This window comes from Esox lucius, chromosome 22 (genome assembly GCF_011004845.1).
Source record: "Esox lucius isolate fEsoLuc1 chromosome 22, fEsoLuc1.pri, whole genome shotgun sequence".
Lineage (NCBI taxonomy): Eukaryota > Metazoa > Chordata > Actinopteri > Esociformes > Esocidae > Esox > Esox lucius.
In genome coordinates, this window is record NC_047590.1 from 19866524 (window position 1) to 19888426 (window position 21903).

At 43.0% G+C, this 21903-nt stretch overlaps 1 protein-coding gene across 18 annotated transcripts in view; it reads left to right on the forward strand.

The window, feature by feature from the left end:
- LOC105030698 (muscleblind-like protein 2a) overlaps positions 1-16315 on the forward strand; it is a 60821-nt gene extending 44506 nt beyond the window's left edge. For 2 of the 18 annotated variants that reach the window (XM_029116648.2, XM_010904726.3), the window contains 7 exons: positions 1793-1960; positions 2340-2546; positions 4230-4481; positions 8189-8242; positions 8758-8917; positions 10695-10730; positions 15749-16315. In XM_029116648.2, the coding sequence (XP_028972481.1) occupies positions 1793-1960; positions 2340-2546; positions 4230-4481; positions 8189-8242; positions 8758-8917; positions 10695-10730; positions 15749-15888 (1017 nt within the window). In that variant the 3' untranslated portion in view covers positions 15889-16315. Of the gene's footprint in view, positions 1-1792; positions 1961-2339; positions 2547-4229; positions 4482-8188; positions 8243-8757; positions 8918-10694; positions 10731-11870; positions 11966-15748 lie in introns of all 18 variants that reach the window. The other 16 variants (XM_010904729.4, XM_010904737.4, XM_010904730.4 and 13 more) reach the window with 16 other exon arrangements.
- Positions 16316-21903: the final 5588 nt, after the last annotated feature.

The window sequence follows — 21903 nt, forward strand, 5'->3', positions numbered from 1 at the left end:
AAATATTGAATTGTGATTTCTTTGACAAATATTGCAATTACGGTTTCCGATTTTCAAACATAGTAGATAATCTCACTTAAGAATATAGAATTAATAGCCTACATAATGTGCTATTAAACAGTATAAAAATCAAGTTAAAGTTTAGTGTTTTCTATTTTACATTGATTGCCAATTTCAAGGTGCAGTATTTGTCACGCTATTCGTTTAACGGTCATTTAATGCAATGGCGTTTGCAGCGTTTGCTATGTTTGTGCCGTTGCCATACATTTCTCAACCTTTGAGGTATATTTTCTCCCATATTAAGTTTGTTTGTAGGCCCCGAAATGTAATAACCATGCCATTGTATATGTGGGACAATATGTCTTGGTGCCACTCGTTAACATGAAGCAGACGTCTTCGCTAGCAGTTGCAGTGTTAATTCAAACGAACATTGAAAAACCATCAAGTATTTAAACAAAATTAGTCCAGGTATTTAAGTAATCTACCAAAATACCTACAGCACCCGAAAGACACATAATTACGTACGTATGATGCATGCACGTTGCCTCACTTGGAGCGCATATCATTAACCTTTTTGGAACTGAAAATTGTAATAGAACTCTGGAGAGCCAGAGGTATTGTCCGAATTACAGAGGTAGAATTTAATTTCAACTCGAGGAGGCAGAAGTCGATATCAATACAAGCAAAGCAAATCCAGAAGTTCAAAGTTAATTTATCAAATGCGTCGAATAACACAGCGTCATCCTGCACAATTCAATTCCTGTGACATTGCATACAACATCTATGCAGTAAGAATTAAGATATATATATATATATATTAGAGCAAAAAATATAGCAATAGTATACATAACAGTGTAAACTAGCAGCAATTTTAAAAAGAGTAGGATGGGGAATATGAACGATATGGGTAGAAGTATTAAAAAATATAGCAAGTATAGCAATAATATACATAACTATATGTAAACTAACAGGCAAAATCCAAAATAAGTGTGTATGCCAAAAAGGCTCAGGCGAAGGTATAGATTAGGATAAGCTAAATCGTAAACACGGAAGCCCTGCTAGGATCAAATAACATTAGAAAGCTGTCTCAAACTCTTTAACGTGCTTAGTATTTCAGTGATTGGGAGCTGGGGGGAATGCTGCATTGTTGTGATTGGGATCTGCAGGATCTTGGGATCTGGAGGCTATATGTCATCTTGGTGATGTGGTTGAGAGATGGAACTGTGAACAGACCTTACAGACATGGCAACGAGTGAAACCTCAAGTCTCCTCACCCACGTTCCTTGTACCTTTCTTATGACTACAGCGTTTTCCACGATTACAAATATTATTCTGAAATCCACTGACGAAAATGGGCCAGCTAGGCGAAGCAACCAATCTTCATGTAGCTTGTTGAGGTTAAAGTTCACGCTCACCTGGATTCCATCACTGCCGAAGAACAGAAGCTGTGTAAGGTGGTTATAGGAAATTGTTCATTAGTTTCAGTTTGAATTCCCCAAATTCTGCCGGCTGTTTCGTTGGTGTGTAGTAAAAATAATCTATGTTGCCGTGGCAAATTACTCAATGTAATTTGAAGTGTTTGAGTAGTTGAATAATTGTTTGAAAAAATGACTGTCTTCAGGAATATCTCTTTGTAAGTGAAAAATTTGATTCCCTAAAACCATTATATCTAACCATTCGCTAGAGGGACCGAACCAACTTTGTTTCATGTGTTTAGGCAATCCCAACCTAAAAGCCCCAGCATCTTGTGAAGCAAATATCCGGGTTCTAATTATTACTGTATTTTGTTAAGGGCCGATGCACGCGAGAGAACTGCAAATACCTTCACCCACCGGCCCATCTGAAGACCCAGCTAGAGATCAACGGACGCAACAACCTCATACAGCAAAAGACGGCGGCAGCCATGTTGGCTCAACAGATGCCCTTCATGTTCCCCGGCACGACCATGCAGCCTACGATGGTGAGTAGCACACCGCCAGGCCCGCGGTCTTCAACATTCTCTTCAGGGACCCTCAGACATTCCAAAATTGTTTTGTAGCCCCGAACAGGCACACCTGATTCACTAATTAAGGGCTGGATGATTAGCTGATTAGGTGTGCTAGCTTTGGAATAGATTAAATACATTAAATGGCTGAGGATCCCTGAGGAGAAGGTTGTCTCAGCCCTTGTTTTTCTAACTCTCAGCCCGTCTCTCTCACTCTCGGCCCCTGTCCCGTCTGCCTCTCTGTGTCTGCCTCTGTGACTCTTTCCCACCTCCCTGCAAAATCTCTCACCTCTTTGACCTCTATCTTTCTGTCTTCTCCCCTTCCTTCCCCGCCCTGTCCCCTATTCCCCTGCAGCAGTCATTTCCTATTAGCCAGAGCATGGGCTCCAGCCCGGGGCTGAGCTACGCACCCTACCTGACCCACATGACCCACAGCATGGGACTGATGCCCACCGAGATGTTGCAGCCCAGTACCCAGAGCATCATCGTCCCTGGCAGCCCGCCCGTCTCCATGCAGAGCTCCTCCTCCAACCAGAAACTGCTACGCACAGACAAGCTGGAGGTACATGGCCACTGACTGTGATGAAAGCATTTGGGGAGAACCTGTTTCACAAACTAACCAATCACAATATTAGGAATTAGGAGAGCAGTCTTTAGGGCTTCACAAACTAACCAATGTTATGTTACCTCAAAAGATTGGAGTAAAAAGAAAGTTGGTTGAGCCTCTGTATGGACATCATAAACGAACCAATCAGGATTATCTTATGACAACATCATTACCCATTCTTGTGTTGGTAGAAATGTATCACACTTCTAGAATCAAATTATAATACCTTTTATATTCCATATAAGGATATAAAACATTTTACTGTGTGTCAGTTGTCATTACATACTCGTTCCACTCTTACTTAGGAGGAATACCCCATATTCAAAGGTTGTTGCGGCAGCCAATCTGCACCTTGCAATAATCTAAAGTTCCGTTGCTGTAAAACGTTGGTTTACGGTGGTACAACATTAAAGATGTAACCTCAAACTATGGCTGACATTGTATATGGCTGCTGCCCAATGACAATACTCGTGCCCTAGTGACACCTTGTTTTAAATCTGGAGCCTGTGATCTCAGTCATGGTTGTTGGCCGGTGAATGTGTTCTTCAAGGGCGCAAATGTTGTCAACTACTTCATGTCCTCAACCATAAAGTTGAGGGTATAAATTGTGATTAGAAGTTCAGTGCACGTATTTGGCTTCCTGCCGGGGACCGGGGCTCAATGCCTGTCCCCACCCTTCACTTATGTCTTCACCTGTCTTCACCTGTCTCCCTCTAATTCCCACAGTCAATAAAAGCCTTGCAACAATGAAATACATTAGGAAAGTGACTGCCCACTCTCCTTTCACAAAAATCGAATGCATAAATCCTCTGTTGGCCAACCCGTTTTAAAGCCCGCCCAAATGTTAGCTCAGTAAACCTTGCAAATTTGAAGGCTTCGACTCAAAAAACATTAACATACGCCCAAGGGCTCTGTTTACCCTGACATGGATCTCAATTTTAAGATAAACGAGGACGTTACGAGGGTTTTGTTTATACTGTGAGCAACCAGGCCATTGTGGCTTAATGAGAACAAAGAATGGCCTTGAAAGGGTGGCAATCACTGACAGACAAACCTAGGTGTGTAGGTGTGCTGAGTGTCGCTCCCCAAGTACCGTCACTTAGCAACAGTGCCATGCGGCTGCTAATGAGAGGCCGTGCTCCGCCGGGGTACGGGTGCGCTCCCACACTCCGTGAGCCTGTTTACCTCCTCCTGCATCCTTGACGGGTGGGTCGTGTGTGTGTTTGTTCAGAAATCCTAGCTGTGAGAGCCCCCCCCCCCACACCCCCATGATTGACTACACCAAACCTCTGATTAGATAAACATCTGTCTGTTCATTGTTCCGTCCTTAATTCTAAATATTGTGTTGACGTGGCATCCTGTGTGGGTATTCTTTATGACATAGTTTGCCTTCTTACTCCACTGTCCATTGTTCAGTTGGTACCGGCAGTGACTTTGTATATAGCTTAACTTTTGTTTCATTATATGTTATTGAATTGTTGGGATAGACTTTGCCAGGAAGGCATTTCACTGTATTTGTGTGCAGGACAATGATACTTCATTAAACTGGATTGTTAGTTCTTAGCTAATGTTGGTGTGTGGTGTGTTTGTGTGGCGCTGTCCCGTGTTTGTCGGCGTGCCACCCGCCCTCCTTCCCAGGTGTGCCGGGAGTTCCAGCGGGGCAACTGCGCGCGCGGCGAGACGGACTGCCGTTTCGCCCACCCCTGCGACAGCCCCATGATCGACACCAGCGACAACACGGTGACCGTGTGCATGGACTACATCAAGTCGCGTTGCTCCCGAGAGAAGTGCAAGTACTTCCACCCGCCAGCCCACCTGCAGGCCAAGATCAAGGCGGCTCAGCACCAGGCCAACCAGACGGCCGTGGCCGCGCAGGCCGCCGCCGCCATGGTAAGACCCTCTGTCGACTTCCCCAAACCCTAGTGTAGTAGTAGTAGTGTACACATCACACACTCCAAGTAGGACCTTTTGTAAAGTGTTACCCTGTGTTTGCTGGGGTTACGCAGTTCTTGTGAATTTCCATGAAGTCAAACAGAAATCCTGGTTGGAATTTTTCAGAAATCCGTTGGGAAGAGTAGAACGTCCTAGAATCCTCCCAACAGTGATTTCTTGAAATAACGAGCGATTTTCTGGGAAGCTGCAAGACTTCTAACCCCAGCACTCTTATCAAAGGGCTAGGATTTGTGACTGTGTCGTGAGCAGGGAACTCTGAGTCCTAGGCCACGTTCAGTTAAGGAACGTCTCTCGCACGTTGCAGATAGAAATCCTAAGAATAAATATCTTCTACGTTTTGGAAAGACGTGTTTATTCTACACAGCATATTTCTGCCAGAACGCTCTAAAACATGGCGTCCTGCCGAACCCACCCCCCCGTGGGGGTCATGTGGTCATGTGCATATCATTTTGAACACCAAAAATATCTCAAAAGAACACAGTACATAAAATGTGGAGCACTGCTTTATTATTCAATCCAGTTGTACATTTCCACCCTTCCCACTCAGTCCAGACTCAGGTCATCGTATAGGCTGGGTCTTTAGAGGGCAACCGCAACCCTGTGTGGCTTCCTCTTTAAATGGCAACCTATTCCCCATACGAGGCACTACTTTTGACCGGGGCTCTATGGGGTTTACTTCATAAGCATGGGCTTTTCAGGACGCGGTCTATTAATAGCTCCGGGCTGGGCGCTCTTTCCTTCCAACGCCCTTGATCCTGCATACAAAGACAAACGTGTCGCCCTCCCCCTTTCCTCTGTATGATAAGTGCAGCTCTCTGCAGATCGGTACAAATTGAATCTAGAAAGACGGATGAGAATGTGAGGCCAAACTGACACCAGGGGCCCTGGTCGGTTGTTGGTCCCCTCCCCTTCGCCGGGGCTGTGGAGGAGAGCAGCATGCGAGATGGACACACAGACAAAGCAGATTGACTGATTGAGGCGAATGTACCGACAGACTGACTGGGAAGCACAGGAAGACGGACAGACAGGCTGACTGACCCACCGAGACGGACGGACGACTGACTGAGTGGGGCAGACAGGCTGACTGACCCACCGAGACGGACGGACGACTGACTGAGTGGGGCAGACAGGCTGACTGACCCACCGAGACGGACGGGCGACTGACTGAGTGGGACAGACAGGCTGACTGACCCACCGAGACGGACGGGCGACTGACTGAGTGGGGCAGACAGGCTGACTGACCCACCGAGACGGACGGACGACTGACTGAGTGGGACAGACAGGCTGACTGACCCGCCGAGACGGACGGACGGACGACTGACTGAGTTTGGGCTAGGACGCGGCCCTCCCTCTGTCCCCTTCCTCTGTGCCGTTTGTGGTCATTGGTCCGAATCAGTAGCTATTGAAGGGGTTGAACGTGGCCCAGCCTGCTGCTTGCCACTCACACTGTGCATTCATCGCGCACTGCCGTCTGACCCCACAGCACCATCCGGCATGCTCATGATTCATCGGCTTGCTCCCTCACGGCCGCTTGTCCTCCAAACCTCCCATCTGCACTTCCACCGAAACCAAGTGCAAAGCTGGGTGGAGGAGGGTTAGAGTTTACTGAGAAAAGGGACGAAAACCTCACCTAGTGCTGCAAAAGTTATTGATGAATTATTTCCTTAAAAGCTATAGTTTTTTAAAATGTATTGTTGTTTTTTAGGTTTTTTTTCCTGATAATTATTCAGTGTGAATAATCTCTAAATTGTGATTAGCTCTGTAAATCAGTCAAATCTGATAAACGCATTAGATTGTAAATCAAAGTTAGAAATGATTGAAAAGCTGTACCACAGACAGAAAATAATGTTGACAAACTATCACAAGGAGACCGTGCTAGTTGCTTTTGCTCTGCGTGACTTCTTAATGACTGCAACTGCAACAATAACTCAATGATGAGTCTATACTCCCATGAGATTTTTTGCATCTTGATATATGCCCCAGACAGAATCATGTATATAGAATTAAAAACAGCAGTTGGCTTTTCCTACAAATGCGAAGGTAATATGAGTCTGGTTCTCTGTTGAGTTATACAATTACAATGAAGTGGCATTTGATTTCATTTTTGCTCAGTTTTTGTCTTCCGTAGCCTTTTTTTTTTTTTTTCATTACAAGCCAAATACTGTCATCTTGCTTGCTTGTCCTTTCTACCTACCTACTTCTCAGTTGCCTTCCATTAACCATCAATTTCAGCCTGGACCTGACCCTGAATATAAAGTGTCGTCTAGAATAATTGCTAATACTTTACATTGAGATGCCCTTTAGAGAACATGCTTTAATGTAAAGTGTTATCGAATTATCTTAGTATGTCAGGATCCTGCAATGAAAGGAGAGGCATGGGCGTAATAACTCTATAAGAGCCTCTGTTGTCCCAAAGATATCTGCCATTTCCTCCATGTCATTGTTTGGCCTCATTCGGATGGCACGATAATTCTTCTCAAACATCCTCAATACTAATTTACATTGTAGTCGGTCAATTTAGCAGACACTGTAACCCAGAGTGAATTACAAAAGTATATCGGGTTGAGTGCCTTGCTCAAGGGTACGAACCAGCGGCTTTTCCGTTAACCATGCCGGTTAGGGATTCGAATCAGCGTTTTTCCCGTTACCAGCCCTAAACTCTAACTGCTAGGTCATCTACCACCGACCCGTTAGAAAAAAATGTCAAGTAATTGACTCAAGCAAATATTTTACTGTCCCGTTTTCACTCTAATGTTGAAGTGTAGAGAGGGAGTTCAAAAGGAGGGTAAACAGAGCTCCACATTCTGTGAACATTTTACATATTTTTACAATTCCCATTTTGACTTTCACCCAAGCTGCACAGCCACAGATGAACTGCTCATTGGGTTCACGAATGAATAAGGGCAGGTATGAAAAGATGAAGCTTTGCCTTGACCACCCAAATCAGGATTTCTTCATCCATGACAGAAAAGGATGTGAAACATATTAAACTGTAGAGTTCTCTATGATGTATGTTGCCCTCATACTATATACTACATATGTGTTCACAGAATAGGCAGAATCCTACTTTTTGATCTGCCTTCATAACTCAAACGTTCGCTTAAATCCCTCATCAACGTCAGAGGTAGATTTGTGCCAAATGTTGAATTATGTTCAATGATCTTATGGTAGTATTCTGCCCTTTTCTGTACGATAACTGAATGTCAGATGTATATATCAACATCAATTCAATATTCCGTAGCTTGATAACAAAACAGAATTTACTTGCTAGCTTTACACAGTTGATAACTTCTATCCAAACCGTTTTGTTTTGTACTTCATAAGTATATTTAAAAATCTTTGTATTTCTTACACTTTTTGTTTTAACCAAAGGTACAGTAGATGTTCTTTTTGCTTTCGTACTAATTCCCAACTTTAGTGATGTGTTTCCTTAAAAAACAAACTATTTTTTTGTTTATGTGCATGCCTATTGTTTCGTATGTGGTATACTGCATTCAGATTATTTTGTTTTGTTTTTCCTTCTCACCTATCCACAATGCAATGCTGTCCCCATGACGCACCTCTGCTTGCTGTTACCTGTATGTTAATACGCTTGACTCCCATTGGCCCACTGCCATCATGTGCTCGCTGCCTGCTATTTAAAGACTCAGTCGACTGCCAAAGCAATGAAGCGACCCCTCGAGGCAACTGTAGACCTGGTACTTTGACCTTTCACCTTTTGCTTTGCATGTAGCTTCTTAAACGTACTGTAGCAACTCACGATAATTTTAATTTGGCTTTTTGCTTTTTTAAACTTGTATTAAGCAGATAAAAAACCACCAATATGATTATTCTAGTAATTATTTTAGTATTATTTACATTGATCGCATAACAACGATAATATTGTTTACATATAAATTCCCAGTTATCACTTTGTTTGTTACTGTCCTGTAAATCCATTGTTGTTTTATAAGCGCCTTGCTAGATATTGTGTGTAGTTCGTTCATTGTCCCCATGTGGTTATTTAAACCTGAGTTGCCATTATTACTTCTATGTCGTAACTATGTTGTAACTCTGTGCCGTTTTGTTGCTAATAGCCACAAAAGACCAAGAGCAGTGCGATTTTTCTCGTCTCGTAGAATAGAGAACAGTCATGTGAACGTAGTCATTTCCGAGGCCTCCGCCTCTTTGTGTCTAACGTCTCCTCTCGTTGCCCGGTCCTTCCCCCCTACAGGCGTTCCCCCACGGCTGCCTGCAGCCGCTACCAAAGAGGCCGACGCTGGAGAAGAGCAACGGGGCCAGCTCACTCTTTAACCCCAGCATGTTGCACTATCAGCAGGCCTTGGCCAATGCACAGCTGCAGCAGCAGACAGCTTTCTGCGGTTTCCCCACAGGTAGGGAGTACACGCACGGACGCAGCCTGTTCCTAAACGTGCACTCAAACACACCCCCCGGTCTTGTACACAGACACACGCCCATGTAGCATGCCGCCATGCACGACACGGATAGAGCTTCCCCAGTACACTTTGCCCAGGTCAAAGTTCAAGTATATAAACCTTAATGGTTTCCCTCAAGTGAGGAAATGGGACGGCAGACATACATTCTCCTGAAGTTCAAGGCCCGTATCTCTTAAAAACCAACCGGAGTGTTCCAGAGCTTCTCCTGTAGCGGAAATCGAGTCGTCACAAGCAGCGTTCAAAGGCAGTGCCAAAGAAAATGGCCTTAACATGGCCGTTGTACGCTCGCCTCTAGTAAAAGTGCTCCGCCGCTGGGTGCCAGGAGTTAAAGGCACGGATATGCTTTGGTCACTGCGGTCACTGCAGTTACGTGACTGGCAGTAGGATATATGACTGTATGGTTGTAGTAGGTGGACCCGGATTTTTAACACCCACTTGTAATACGGTGTTGTCTGATGTTGAACACAGCGGCCCGTAGATTCGCTATCCCTCATCATACACGAGAGCACATTTGCTATCAGTGTTGCTCTCCCGTTGAGGGATCAAAGCCATTTACTGATGGAGGTTCACAACATCTCAAGCTCCCTATGTTTAACTGATTAGAGTACACTTTAATGCACTCGGCCCATAGTTTTAAGCCTATTAAGGGTGAGGCTTCCCTGGTCCCTTGTCCCCATCATCCCTCCCTCCCCTTTAATTGCTATTGTCCTCCATGGCTGCTCCACGGCCGCTCCACCCTCCCTCTCGTCCACCTTTCTTTCCCAGAGTAGGAAGCTGGTTCTCAACGGGCCTGGGTTAAATTAGTATTGCTTTGCCTATGAATAGCTCTGAGAGGGTCTCGCACGGCGCGTTTGGAAGTACTACTTCGTCATTTGAGAGAAAACAAGAGCTGCATGATTCCGGGTGAATTCGTTCTCACTGCATGGTCCAGCTGTGATCATCGAAGCCAGTGTTTCTCAAACCCCTCCTCCTTGGAATCCCGTGGCGTTTCGTGATTTATTTGTGGCTCTGAACGAACACACGTGATTCACCTAGTCAAAGGCTTGATGAATAGTAGACATGTTGAATCCGGCGTGCCAGCTCCCGAGTAGAAGAAATTCATAGAAAGGCTGAGTTGAGGTTTGAACACCACTGATCCAAGCGTTCAGCCCTTAACCTTTTCTAGCCTGATCCCAGACCTATGTGCCATCTTGTCAGCTCTTATAGCCGTTGTGAAGACTTGCGGTTGCTGTTACGGTGACCATAACAGTCAGCAAATAAGACCTTACTCACAGAATAAACATACATACCCCGGACCTGATAGGCTCATTTGTCTATTATACACATACATATATATTTTATTGCATACATTTTTACCTGTATTCTACTATTGTCCTCTGAGAATGTTTAGCCATAATGAATAATTTTCCTGTAAGAATTGTTAAGATGTCCAGACATAATCAGTCTGCACCATGTGATCCTGCCACCACAGGCTTGTGAATCGGTGTAAATGCATGCTTGTTTGTGTAGATAGCTGCCACAGTCTTTAGCCTGGTCCCTGAGCTGATCGTGCCCCCTCGCCGAGCCCTGTGCTCCGGGCTACATGGCGCGGACAGATCGGGGACCGGGCTACCACCAGGATGTCTGGCTCTGTACTCTCTAACATGTTTTTTGTCCCCCTCCTCCCCCTTATTAACCCTGTCTGTTCACTCTCCTCCACTGCATGCTCACACAGGGTCAGTGTTGTGCATGACTCCTGCTAGCAGCCTTGGTACGTTGCCACCTTTTCTTAATTCTCTCAAGTGTGATGATCTGTAAAGGGGTGGGGTGTTGTTTGCCCGTAGACGCCGGTCCCGGTTAAGTTTGACGTTCCCCTCCCCTCACTGAGTTGAGGTCCAAGATCTGTGCCCACCTAGTGTGGTTGGGGTTTTCGTTTCTAAATTAATTCAGTCAACTGACGATTCAAGTTCAGTAATTGGAGGAAGGTTCCCCCGTCGGGCTGACTTTTCAATCAGCCGGAAGATGTTTAAAAGCTTTTCCGTTTCTCGTTTTCCCCTCCTGAATTGACTGCCTTCCATTCAAATTGTCCCTGACCATGGTGTTTTGGGGAAACTTCACCACTGAGCCTCTACATTCGGGGAGAGCGAGGGCAGGAGATAGCTGGGTAAATGTCATCTCTGGGTTATGGGTGTGGTCACGCAGTGGGAGGCCCATTGGATTGTGGGACATTGGACTGGAGGTCATGAGCCTTGTTCTGACCACAGAGTACCACAAACTGGTGAAAACATGCCGATGATCAGATGATTATGAATCAGTTAAACCTCTGAACTTAAATCGGTTTAGTCTGTGCTTAAGTTCTCATGTTCCAGAAAGTGCCATAATTATGAATTGTAGAAGTTTTACTATTTGTTATAAGTATCATTATTATTATGAATAAGAAAATAGGCATTCCTAATGATTTGCTTATTGAGTACTTGGTATTATATTTGTTGCTGTGTTGATTAGGAAAGTTATCAGTTTCCCAGAGAAAAGAAAATGTAACACAGTTTGTACAAAAGCTCTCAATTTCAACTCAAATTGTTTTCTAGTTAACCTCAGTCCCTCAATTTCTCTGAACCCTCTCTGGGAAAAACTGATTGTCAGGCTAAATTTCCTTACCTGTGATTATAATCAGCCTTCTCCCCCTCTTTTTCTTTCTCCCATGCTGTCTCTTGCTTTTGCATTGTGATGCGCACGCCATCCGCTGGGCTAACCCTAAACGATGGCTTGTCCACCGCTCTTTGTAACATTCACCGTGCCAAAAACAAAACGTCAACCAACCAAAACAAACACCTGTTGCCGTGGTTACCACAATGCCTCCACTGCCTACCTGTTCATTGCTTCCATGCCCCCCCTCCCCCTTCCTGAAAAGTACCCATGATGTACAGTGCTACGCCTGCTACTGTCTCTGCAGCAACAACTCCTGCCACAAGTCTCCCCTACGCAGCAACAGCGCCAGCCAATCAGGTTTGCTCCTTTTTTAAAGCTTTTTTTTCTCCATCCAATCCCAGAGCTCTCAATAAGTGCTTGACGACCACGGACCACAGAGAGAGACGCTAGAGCGCCTGTCTCCTGTCTTATTGAAAGAGTCAGTTGCTTCTTTCTGTTCTGTGAGTGTGAAGGTGTTGACCACCTAAAGATGCTTAAATCCCTCAACCGCACTGCCACACGGTAAAGCAGACATTTGGCCCAACCAGGTATCTAATGGTTGAACTGAACCTCCATGTCCTTAAAATATACTGTCCTCTCAGGGAAAGTCATGCATGCTCTACTCTTGCCTGATACTGTGTTATGTTATCATGCCATGTGGCCTAGTGGTTAGATCATCTGACCTGTAACCCAAAGGTTGTTTCCCTTTGATCCCTGAGGCGTGTCAAATCTGAAGTTTAAAATCTGTCGTTCTGTCCCAGAGAAAGGCTTCCAACTTGTTGCTGTAAACGCCACCTTGTTGCTGTTAACAAGAAAACATTTCTCAGTCAACTCACCTGGTACAGTAAGGGTAAACAACACCTCCAGTGTTTTTATTGGGGCCGTGTTGCCCAATAACCCAGCAAAGCACTTATTCAGAGCTCTCTCGTTTGCATAGTAGTAGTTGTGTTGTCTGGTGTTGCATTACTTGCTAGTTTTTGTTTTGCATGTCTTGTTGTTTTTCATCCACTTCACCTTGATGTCGTCTTCGTTCAAGACATAGAAAACGATGGCTGGTATATACGGTTGACACAGTTTGCTACTTACAATATTAACCCCTCTGACCAACTCCGTGTTGGCTCCCGTCAGCCTACTGCGATTCAGTCTTACTTACCGTTCTTCTTGAAGGGGTGATGCATGAGGGCGAAACACCTTGAGGAAATGTGCCAATGTCATCTTTATTAATGTAATAGAAGACAGGAAGGGACGTCTCCAGAAACGTCTCAAAAAAGGATCCAGTGTAACCTTTACTAGATACTAGTACTGTTACTAGATACTAGTACTGTTACTAGATACTAGTACTGTTACTAGATACTAGTACTGTTACTAGATACTAGTACTGTTACTAGTTAAGACACTCCAATTCAACTCAGCATGGTCCAGAAAGGCAGTGTTCGGCTTGAAAGCCGGGTGACGCACACCTCAATGGACCTGACAATTACAGCAAACTGCCAAGCAGGCAGAGAGCCCTGCAGCAGACATTTAGCCATTAACCCCACTTAGCCAGCCCTTGGAACAGTAGCCACGTTGCTGGCTGGGTGAGATTTGATTTGCATCTCCGAGGTTCATGAGCTTTCCCAGAAATGCATGATGTCATCATTCCACGTTCATTAGGACTTCCAGTTTGTAAGGGAGTCATTGTTTAGCACCGTCCCCTGTATCATTTTTAAATTGAGGGATTGTCAGTATAGAAAGATATTGGGGAAGAGGGAAGATCTTCTTTTGGTCATCTAACCCCAATACAGTCCTTTTTGCGGCCTACTTAGCATGTTCCAAGCTAATAGTTAACATTAGGTGTAGGGGAGAGGAAGCAAATTCTAAACTTAATCACGAAGCACAGCTCCAGACGTTGCCATGACTTCAGGAGATCCCCCTGTGCTTTCTTCTCCTTTTTTGCCCCCTATGAGCTCACTTCCTGTCTGTGAGTCACAGCATTTCCTGCCATTGGCATTCAGCTGCTGTAGCAGCGGGGAGCTGCAGGCCCTCTCTTTAAAAATGCATGTGGGACTGAGAGCAGAAGCCGCACTGACGTCTGTATGCCTCGCCTAGCTCCCTTCCGATTTCCCCTCCCTCCCAACAGTATTCTGTTATTAGTGCCTAAACGGTGTTATTACTGTAGGCCTAGTATTACACAGGTTTCTTTGCCATTTTCCTCAAAACTCCGTAATTAGTCCCACTCGCTATTTTGTCTTTCCTCTCTAGCAATCAACTTGCTATTGTATTATTTTTCGGCCCTTGGAGAACCGTGAGTCTTAAGGCTTTGGAACAATTACCTCAGAAACAGAAATTTTTGTAACATGGCCATTTTGTAGCTCCTTCTTCTCCGATGGCACCCTGCCCCTTATATAGACACACTGACCCTGGTGGGATCTAGTACACTATGTGGGATGGTGCTTGGGACTCACTAATAACCACCCCTCCCCCAGCACATCTGAGAGGTTTGTTTGCCGTGCCTGCTTTCTGGTGAGGCAGCCGACGTTCAGATGTACCACGTAGCGAGCTTAGCTTATCCCAGAGTGTCTGGAGAGAAAGGGAAAGGGGAGGGATTGAGCGCTCTGCTCTGATGTTCTGATGTGGATCTCGTCTTCGTCCCTGAGTCGTCATCACGGCGTGCCAGTGAAAGACGTTCCTAATCGTGACGTGAACTTCATTTAGCAGTTTACTGCGGCCTGGGTCACACAGGAGCTCTAGAGACCACCGCAGACCCTCACACTTCCTGTCTCTCTGGGCGTCGACCAGCCCTTTCCATTCCACGTGACCATTGGTTGACGTAGTCAGCTATTAGCTGTGGAGGTTATCTTGAATGACGCACAGCGGACAGTTGATCATAAATTGGAGACCGTGACGGTTATCCGCAGGTCAATATTCCCTGCCCTAATGGTAAAGTGTGGGCGCCCTCTTCTGGCTGAATTGGAAAATACAACATGATAAACAAGGGTTTGTTTTGTCACATTTGTTAGGATGGTTGTACAACGGCCCCTTTTGTGTTCTACTGTCTGAAATAATGATTTTGTCAACTGTCAATAAGCACACACATAATCACTACATACTAGCTGTCAGATTTCATCAATTCCATCATCTGGTGTTTGCATTGTTTCGTTAATTTTCGGTCAGACATCCACCCCTGATTTTTGTTGGTATCTGCTGTGGCTCTTTCACTTCCATAGGACTTACTGTCTGATAGCGTTAATTTGTTCCTGCTTTCTTCATCCATGACGTCTGTGCTACTTCATATCCCAGCATGCATGCATCTCCAGCCTCTGTGCGTGTGGAATGACCTTTTGTCAGCATGGGCCTGTAACTCGTAGAATGACTAGCAGGGGAATAGTCATTCTATTTCAGTGCTGTAGCTGGCATCGCAGTCTCCACACATTAGCCGGCTCATCTACTGCATCTGTCTGCTCTCTGAGCTTAGGCCTCGCTCAGTGCCGCGTTAAGTCATTCATCTGCTCTCTGTGGCCCAGAAACCACTCCCAGACCCTACCACCTTAACAGTAGATTCCGGCCATCCAGTCTTCTCAGTGACTGATGGGTAGAGGTACGGGGTTGTTTCTAGCCTGGATAACCAGTGGTAACCAATGAAGAGCCATTAGAGCATCACATACCGTCAATATAACGTTTAGCTTTTTGTTGAATTTGTTCCCCCCATCACACAATGTCAATTTTCCTTTTTTTAAATTAATTTTTTCCTTTTCTTTTTTTTTTTTTACATCACTTGTCATAAAAGCATTTTGAGCCTCAGCATTTTAGGTTCTGCCCTGCATACAAGTGTGTTCAGGATTGACTTAGCAGCCTGATGACAACTGTCTCTTTCTCAAATCACCTCTCCTCGATTCCTTGTGTCCTCTCTACCCGCCACTTCCTCAAGACAATGGAGAAGGAAGGTCAGATAGGAGGGGGACATTGGACCTACTCCTCCAATCTGTTTGAGAAGGAGGCGAGGAAACCGAATGGGAGGAATCATGGACAGACGAGCGGAGATTGACCCGATTTAGTTAAAACAAGTAAAAAGTTGACCTGATGTTTGATCTCCATTTTGTCTTCGTTTACCTCTCCCCTCAGATCATCCTGAAGTAACGGTCAGGAAAAGAATGGAGTGTCAAGAAGCTGCAATACAAAGCCCAAAACAGACCTTCTTCTGTAAATACTACCTTCCCCCTTCACTAGACCTACATACAGCAACCTGCATGCTAAGAGTGTAATGCTATCAATTAACCATAAGACTTGAGTGCTGTTGTGTAAGACCAACACAACAATACTTACATGTATTACTAGGAAACTATTGACATGAAAATGACAATGACAAAAAAAGATAAGAATATGTACAGAACTACACACACGTAGTGGAGCGATGTTGACAAATTCATTTTAACGATTGTCTTTTCAATGTAATGTGGGTCCTTTTCTTTTCCATATTTTGGTTTTGAAAAGGAACCTTTGCCCTGCACAAAAACACCTAATTTGCAGTATACGAGAAGTATCATTGTTAAAACTGCTTAATTGTTTTAAACCAGAGAGTCACAGAGAAGTCCTTGGTCGCAAGTGGCGCTCTTGGCCAAGCTGGATTTGATTGTTTTAAAATGTTTGTTTCTTATGTTTAAAAAAAAAAAAAAAAAAAGAATGTTAGGACAGACGAGGATGGGCTTGTGTTTACTCGACTGTGCTCTGAACATGCTCCCCCTAACCCCCAATCACCATCACTCCTTTAAGACCTCGTATCACACTGCTCATGTCCACCACACGCCAATATTTCATCCCTGGAATCTTTCTAAATGAAAGGCATTGCGACTGACCGCTATACAGACGGACGGACTGAAAGACCGGCGGGGATCAGAGTTGACATTGCAGAAAATAGACTTGGAACAGCTCTGTGTCCACATGCGCCATATGTGCAATCTGGCTTCTTATGTCCACAAAAAAAGCTTTTCAGCTTGTTTAAATGTTATGTTTTTATGTCAGATGGGTGCTGACTTTGGGCTAAGGAGGTATTTGTGCATGCAGTTGGTTGGGCGCCTCACAGGGGTCAGTGTTTAGGAGAGTTTTACTGGCCGTCAGGGAGTGCTACTAGCCAATGTGAGCTCCGGTTTGTGTGCCAAGGGCTTAACAAAAGCTTGCGAGTGGCCGAAAGGATGGTGGGTCAAGCCATGGATGAACGGACTGTCATTCCACCAGATTCCACCAGAGGGCCTGAGTCAAGACCACGGGGGGGGGGGGGGGAGGGGGGGTTGGGGTGGTGGGGCTAGAATGAGGGAAGATGGGGTGGGGGGCCGGAAAGGAACGAAAGTGCTATGACTCAAAAGGTGCATTTGGCGATGCTCACCATCGTCGCAGGATGACTTGAACTTGACTGGAGGGCTATCTGTGACTGTCGGTCGTCACCCTGCTATCACCGAGAATCCTGTTTCCATTCAAGAAAAACTGTAGAAGTGCCTAAAAATCCTTTAACTTTACAACACCACAAGCATCTCGAGAAACTTTATGTAAAAAAACAAAAAAGAATATATACTCTGGATGGTAAAGCAAAGCTCCCCCCCAAAAAAGAATCACATGCCATGGTTAAAGCAGTACTCTAGTGTTCTTGTAAGCATATTTAAACGTCAGAAAGTAACTTTCTGGAGAAAAAAAAACTAATCAAGATGGCTTGGTAGAATGTTTGATATGTTTGAAATATTTAATAATGTAATATTGTTTTTACCATGGGTTTTTAGTAGTTTACATTGGAAAAAGTGATTGAGAAGATGGGAATTGTATTGTGAATTGTAGTGTATGTGTCTTACTTGGAGAGTTTATATTCATGGTTGTAGCAATGTATTCTAAATGATTTCAATTTGTTTTGTTTGATGAAAAGCATCACACTATGTCACCAGAACAATCAGTTATTTTCATGCCATACTATATTTTTTGTGTATTAGCATTGTTTAAGGACAAGCTCCATGCTATTACCTAAGGATTTCTGAGAGTGTACTTTGACTCAATCAAGTTTCTTCATACAACACATTCTGTTATTATACACATTTCTGTTTAATTCACTGTCAGTTATTTTCCCTGTCTGTGTTCAACAACTCTAATCAGAATCATGATGCTTTCCTCATGGTGCTTGATCAACACAGACAGTCCACAACAAGATACCTTTGGTTCAGAAAGAAAGGCACAGGCTTTTTTAGGTTTCGTTTTCCTTTTTGTTTAATTCCCAAAAGTTACAGTTTTAGTGTAATTTTTGGTGAAAGTTCATCCATGATTGTTTGTAATCTTGCTTTACAGTTTTGTCAAAATTGAGTTGGGATGATGTTGTAACCTATTCTATTTTGAAATGAATGTAATTTATTAAGCAGTGTGACTTTCTGCACGGTGGTCCGTACAAGGTCTGGCCTCATTTGGTCAACCAATGAGATGCGGATTGGGAGGAAGGAGGTGGAGTCTTAAGGTCACTAATGGAAAGCTACTGGATCTCTCGCCTTGTCATCAACACAGGTCATCGCATTGCAGTAATGAGCAAGGCTTTAGAATTGCTTGTATTGTAAAAACAAAAACAAAAAATAAACAAAAAAAGTTTATTGTATAGGTGAAATTTTACCAAAAAAAGAAAATTTTAAAAATATGTACTTTTCACTCTAGTATGATAGTATTTCATAACAATATTATGTTGTTGCTGTGGCAACCTAATGTTGCAATGACTAAAGTTCGGTATTTTTGTAAATTATGTAATCATTGTTTTTTTTTCTAGAACACTGTACACAACAGTAGATTGTAAAGCAGATTTGAAACTTATTTGTTGTGATTATGATAATTTGAATTAGCAAACTCTGTAAAGGTTTAAATTTAACACTTAAGCTGTTATAGACAAAGTTACCAATGATATTTAGGATACAATTATAACAATTTATCTATTAATTGAATAGTTAAGATGTATAACTTTCCCTCTGAAAGGACCACTGGTTTCATGCACACTAATGGAAAAATATGTATGAAAGTAGATAGATTGATTATCATCAGAGCTAAGGATTGTGCTTCCTTCCAGTAAAGGAAAACATTTCATTCTAACCTTTGCAAACTGCATAGGTTTGGTACATCAGTAATTCTGTTAAATGATCACTACCAGTTAATATTTGACGGATAACCTTTATAGAGCATCTTGCATGAAAAAAATACATTGTTTTTATTAATAAACGATAACTTACTGAATGTTTCTAGTTATACAGAAAACCACAAAAATATTCTGCACAAGACAAAGAAAAATCTAGTTCAAAGATGGGTTCAGTAAAGTCAGTGAAAATTGTGTTGAAATGGGCTGACATTGAAATATGAAGCACTTTCTGAGCAGTTGGTTATCTGGTCAGCCACAGCTTATCCAAACACTTTGCCTTATCTTTAGTCCATCGTGCTTAAGGTTTTATGTTCCAGAGCTGTTAAAAAGAAACTATTTAAAAATACAATTCCTCATATATAATGTTTTCTGTTTGTACTTTTCAGCATTTCTTTTTTATGGTGAAGCCGAAAAGATAAAACTACAGAAGCAGTCTCCTCTTCTTTAGGCTCTTAAAAACCCACATAACTTCTTACTAAGTGGTCTAACCCAGTTTGATAGCGATAAGCAACCGTTCTACCACATAGCTTTCACCAATCCAGCCAGGTCAGATGAGGTATTTCTTCAAGCAAGGAATGAAGGAAGCATGCTTTTGTTGAAAGTATTGGATAGGGCCAATATTTCCTTGTTGCATGCTTGATGATTAAAGCTGTGGCCCACATACCCTGCTGAATAGTCACTGGAAGGACTGCAACCAAGGCTGTATTCACTAAGGAGCAAACAGAAAGCAAAAGTCCCAAAACAGGAAGGACTGCTTAATCCTTTTTTCTGTGGCAAAACATTTTGCTTTAGGTTACAATAATTTGATCCAGGTAATCAATTTAGATTGATTTTGCCATCGAAAAGGAAGTGTCCCATCTATATTGAAAAAAGATATCCAGACTCAAATTGGACTATTAGTTTCGATTTAACCATTTTTCAATGTTTTCTTTGTGCATATATTTTGTGCTATTTTATGTTACTATAGTCAAATGTTTTGGTTCCATCAAGATAGTGTGAAATCTATTGAAATAAAGAAAAAAGGAAAGGTTGTTTATTGAGTTTATTTACCTAAATAATGACTTTTAAATGCGGTTGTCTCTCAGTTGAATGCAGAGATGAACCCTGCTCTGCATCAGTGTCTGCTATAAAGGACACAACATTTGAAACAGGAATAATGCTGTTATGGGGACACTTAGTGACATGACCTACTGTAGACCTCCACCAGATTCATGTTATTCGATGTCGCCACAGAGGTCTGGGAGCAACAGTAAACTGCCAAGAACGACGACCCCGTGTAGAGATGTCGATTTTGAGCATTGCCTGAAGGTATGGAGGGGAAGCTCCCCTTTTAGCTTAGTAGGCAAGCCCCATGTCTTTATAACAGATCCAAGCTTCAACTGGAAGCCAGTGTAGTGTGAGGAGGAGCAGGATGGCATGGGATCATTTGGAAAGTTTGAACATCAGGAGTGTCGTAGCATTATAGATATGTTGTGAGTTTTACATTGGTCATAAAACGTTTACAGTTATTCAATGTGTCAAGGGGTATGTATAGTCTTAAAAATAATCACAGAATATTCCAAACATGGACAAATTGCATTGGCAAACAGGAAAAGTCAAAGCTGACTTACAGGTATCGATGGACACTTAAAAGGATAGTTGATCAATGCTCCAAAAGCACAGCCTCAAAAGATTTCCACAGAATTAATCAGCACCTCTGTGACTCAGTTGCAAAAAAAACTGTCCTCCAAATTCCCCGGATCTCAATCCGATTAAGTGTCTTTGGGATGTTTTGGACCAAGAAGTCCAATCCATGTGCAACTTACAGGGATTGCTGTTAATATCTTGGGAATATGGTGTTATATGATACCAGCTGACACCTTCAAGGGTCTTGTAGACTCCAAACCTTTGTGGGTCAGTGCGGTTTTAGCAGCATACGGAGGACCAACAGCATATTGTGCAAGTGTGCAAATGTTTTGGCTTATCAGTGTATATTTCAAGACTGGCATATGAATAATGTATTCATTTAAAATATATATTTTCTTGTTCCTTTCGGCAACTTTGAATGAGAAATTCCCGTTACATTATCAGACTATTCCTCAGGTCATGTCAGTTTCAGGAGGGGATTGCAACTGCTTACTTGAACCAGCATGGTGTGAGCGGGAGTGAATCCTGTTCTTTTGTTTTTGATGTTTCACAGACAGGGACTCTCTTAAAATGTCAACCCTGTTACCATGAACTCACAATGTCATTTCTCAAAATAATTGTTTTGAACTACTAAAAACCGGTCACCAGTGCTGCCCATGTGGTCTCATTAGTTTCTTCACAGGGCAAATAAGGGCTAGTTAAGACTTAAATCCTCTACCCTGTTAGGCAAGGCAAGGCAATTTTATTTATATAGCACATTTCATACACAATGGTCATTCAAAGTGCTTTACATAAATATCCATTTGACAGAGGAACTGTTACAGAAATAAGAAATAATAAAAACCATTAAGAATATAAAATCAAATACAGAACAGTGAAGAAATAAGAAAAATTAAAACCGTTAAGAATATAATGTCAAATACAGTTTAGAATAAAAAATATAATAAAATAAAGGACAGTGAAAACAGTCGGACGGACAGTGGCACAGTGCTCATTCATTAAATGCAAAGTAAAATAGATGTGTTTTGAGTCTGGATTTGAATGTGACTACTGTAGGAGCACATCTGATCTCTTCTGGAAGCTGGTTCCAGCTGCGACTGGCATAATAGCTAAAAGCAGACTCTCCTTGCTTAGAGTGAACCCTTGGTATTTCTAGCTGATGTGATCCTAATGATCTGAGTGTTCGTTTGGGTTTATATTCATTGAGCATATCTGCAATGTATTGAGGTCCTAGGCCCTTGAACGATTTATATAACAGTAGTAATACTTTAAAATCGATCCTATATGTAACTGGCAGCCAGTGTAAAGACCTGAGGACTGGTGTGATATGATCATATTTTCTGGTTCTGCTGAGAATCCTGGCCGCGGCGTTCTGTACGAGCTGTCTTATGGTCTTTTTGGGAAGGCCAGTGAGGAGTCCATTACAATAATCCACCCTGCTGGTGATGAAAGCATGCACTAGTTTTTCTAAGTCTTGACTAGAAACAAAGCATCTAATTCTTGCAAT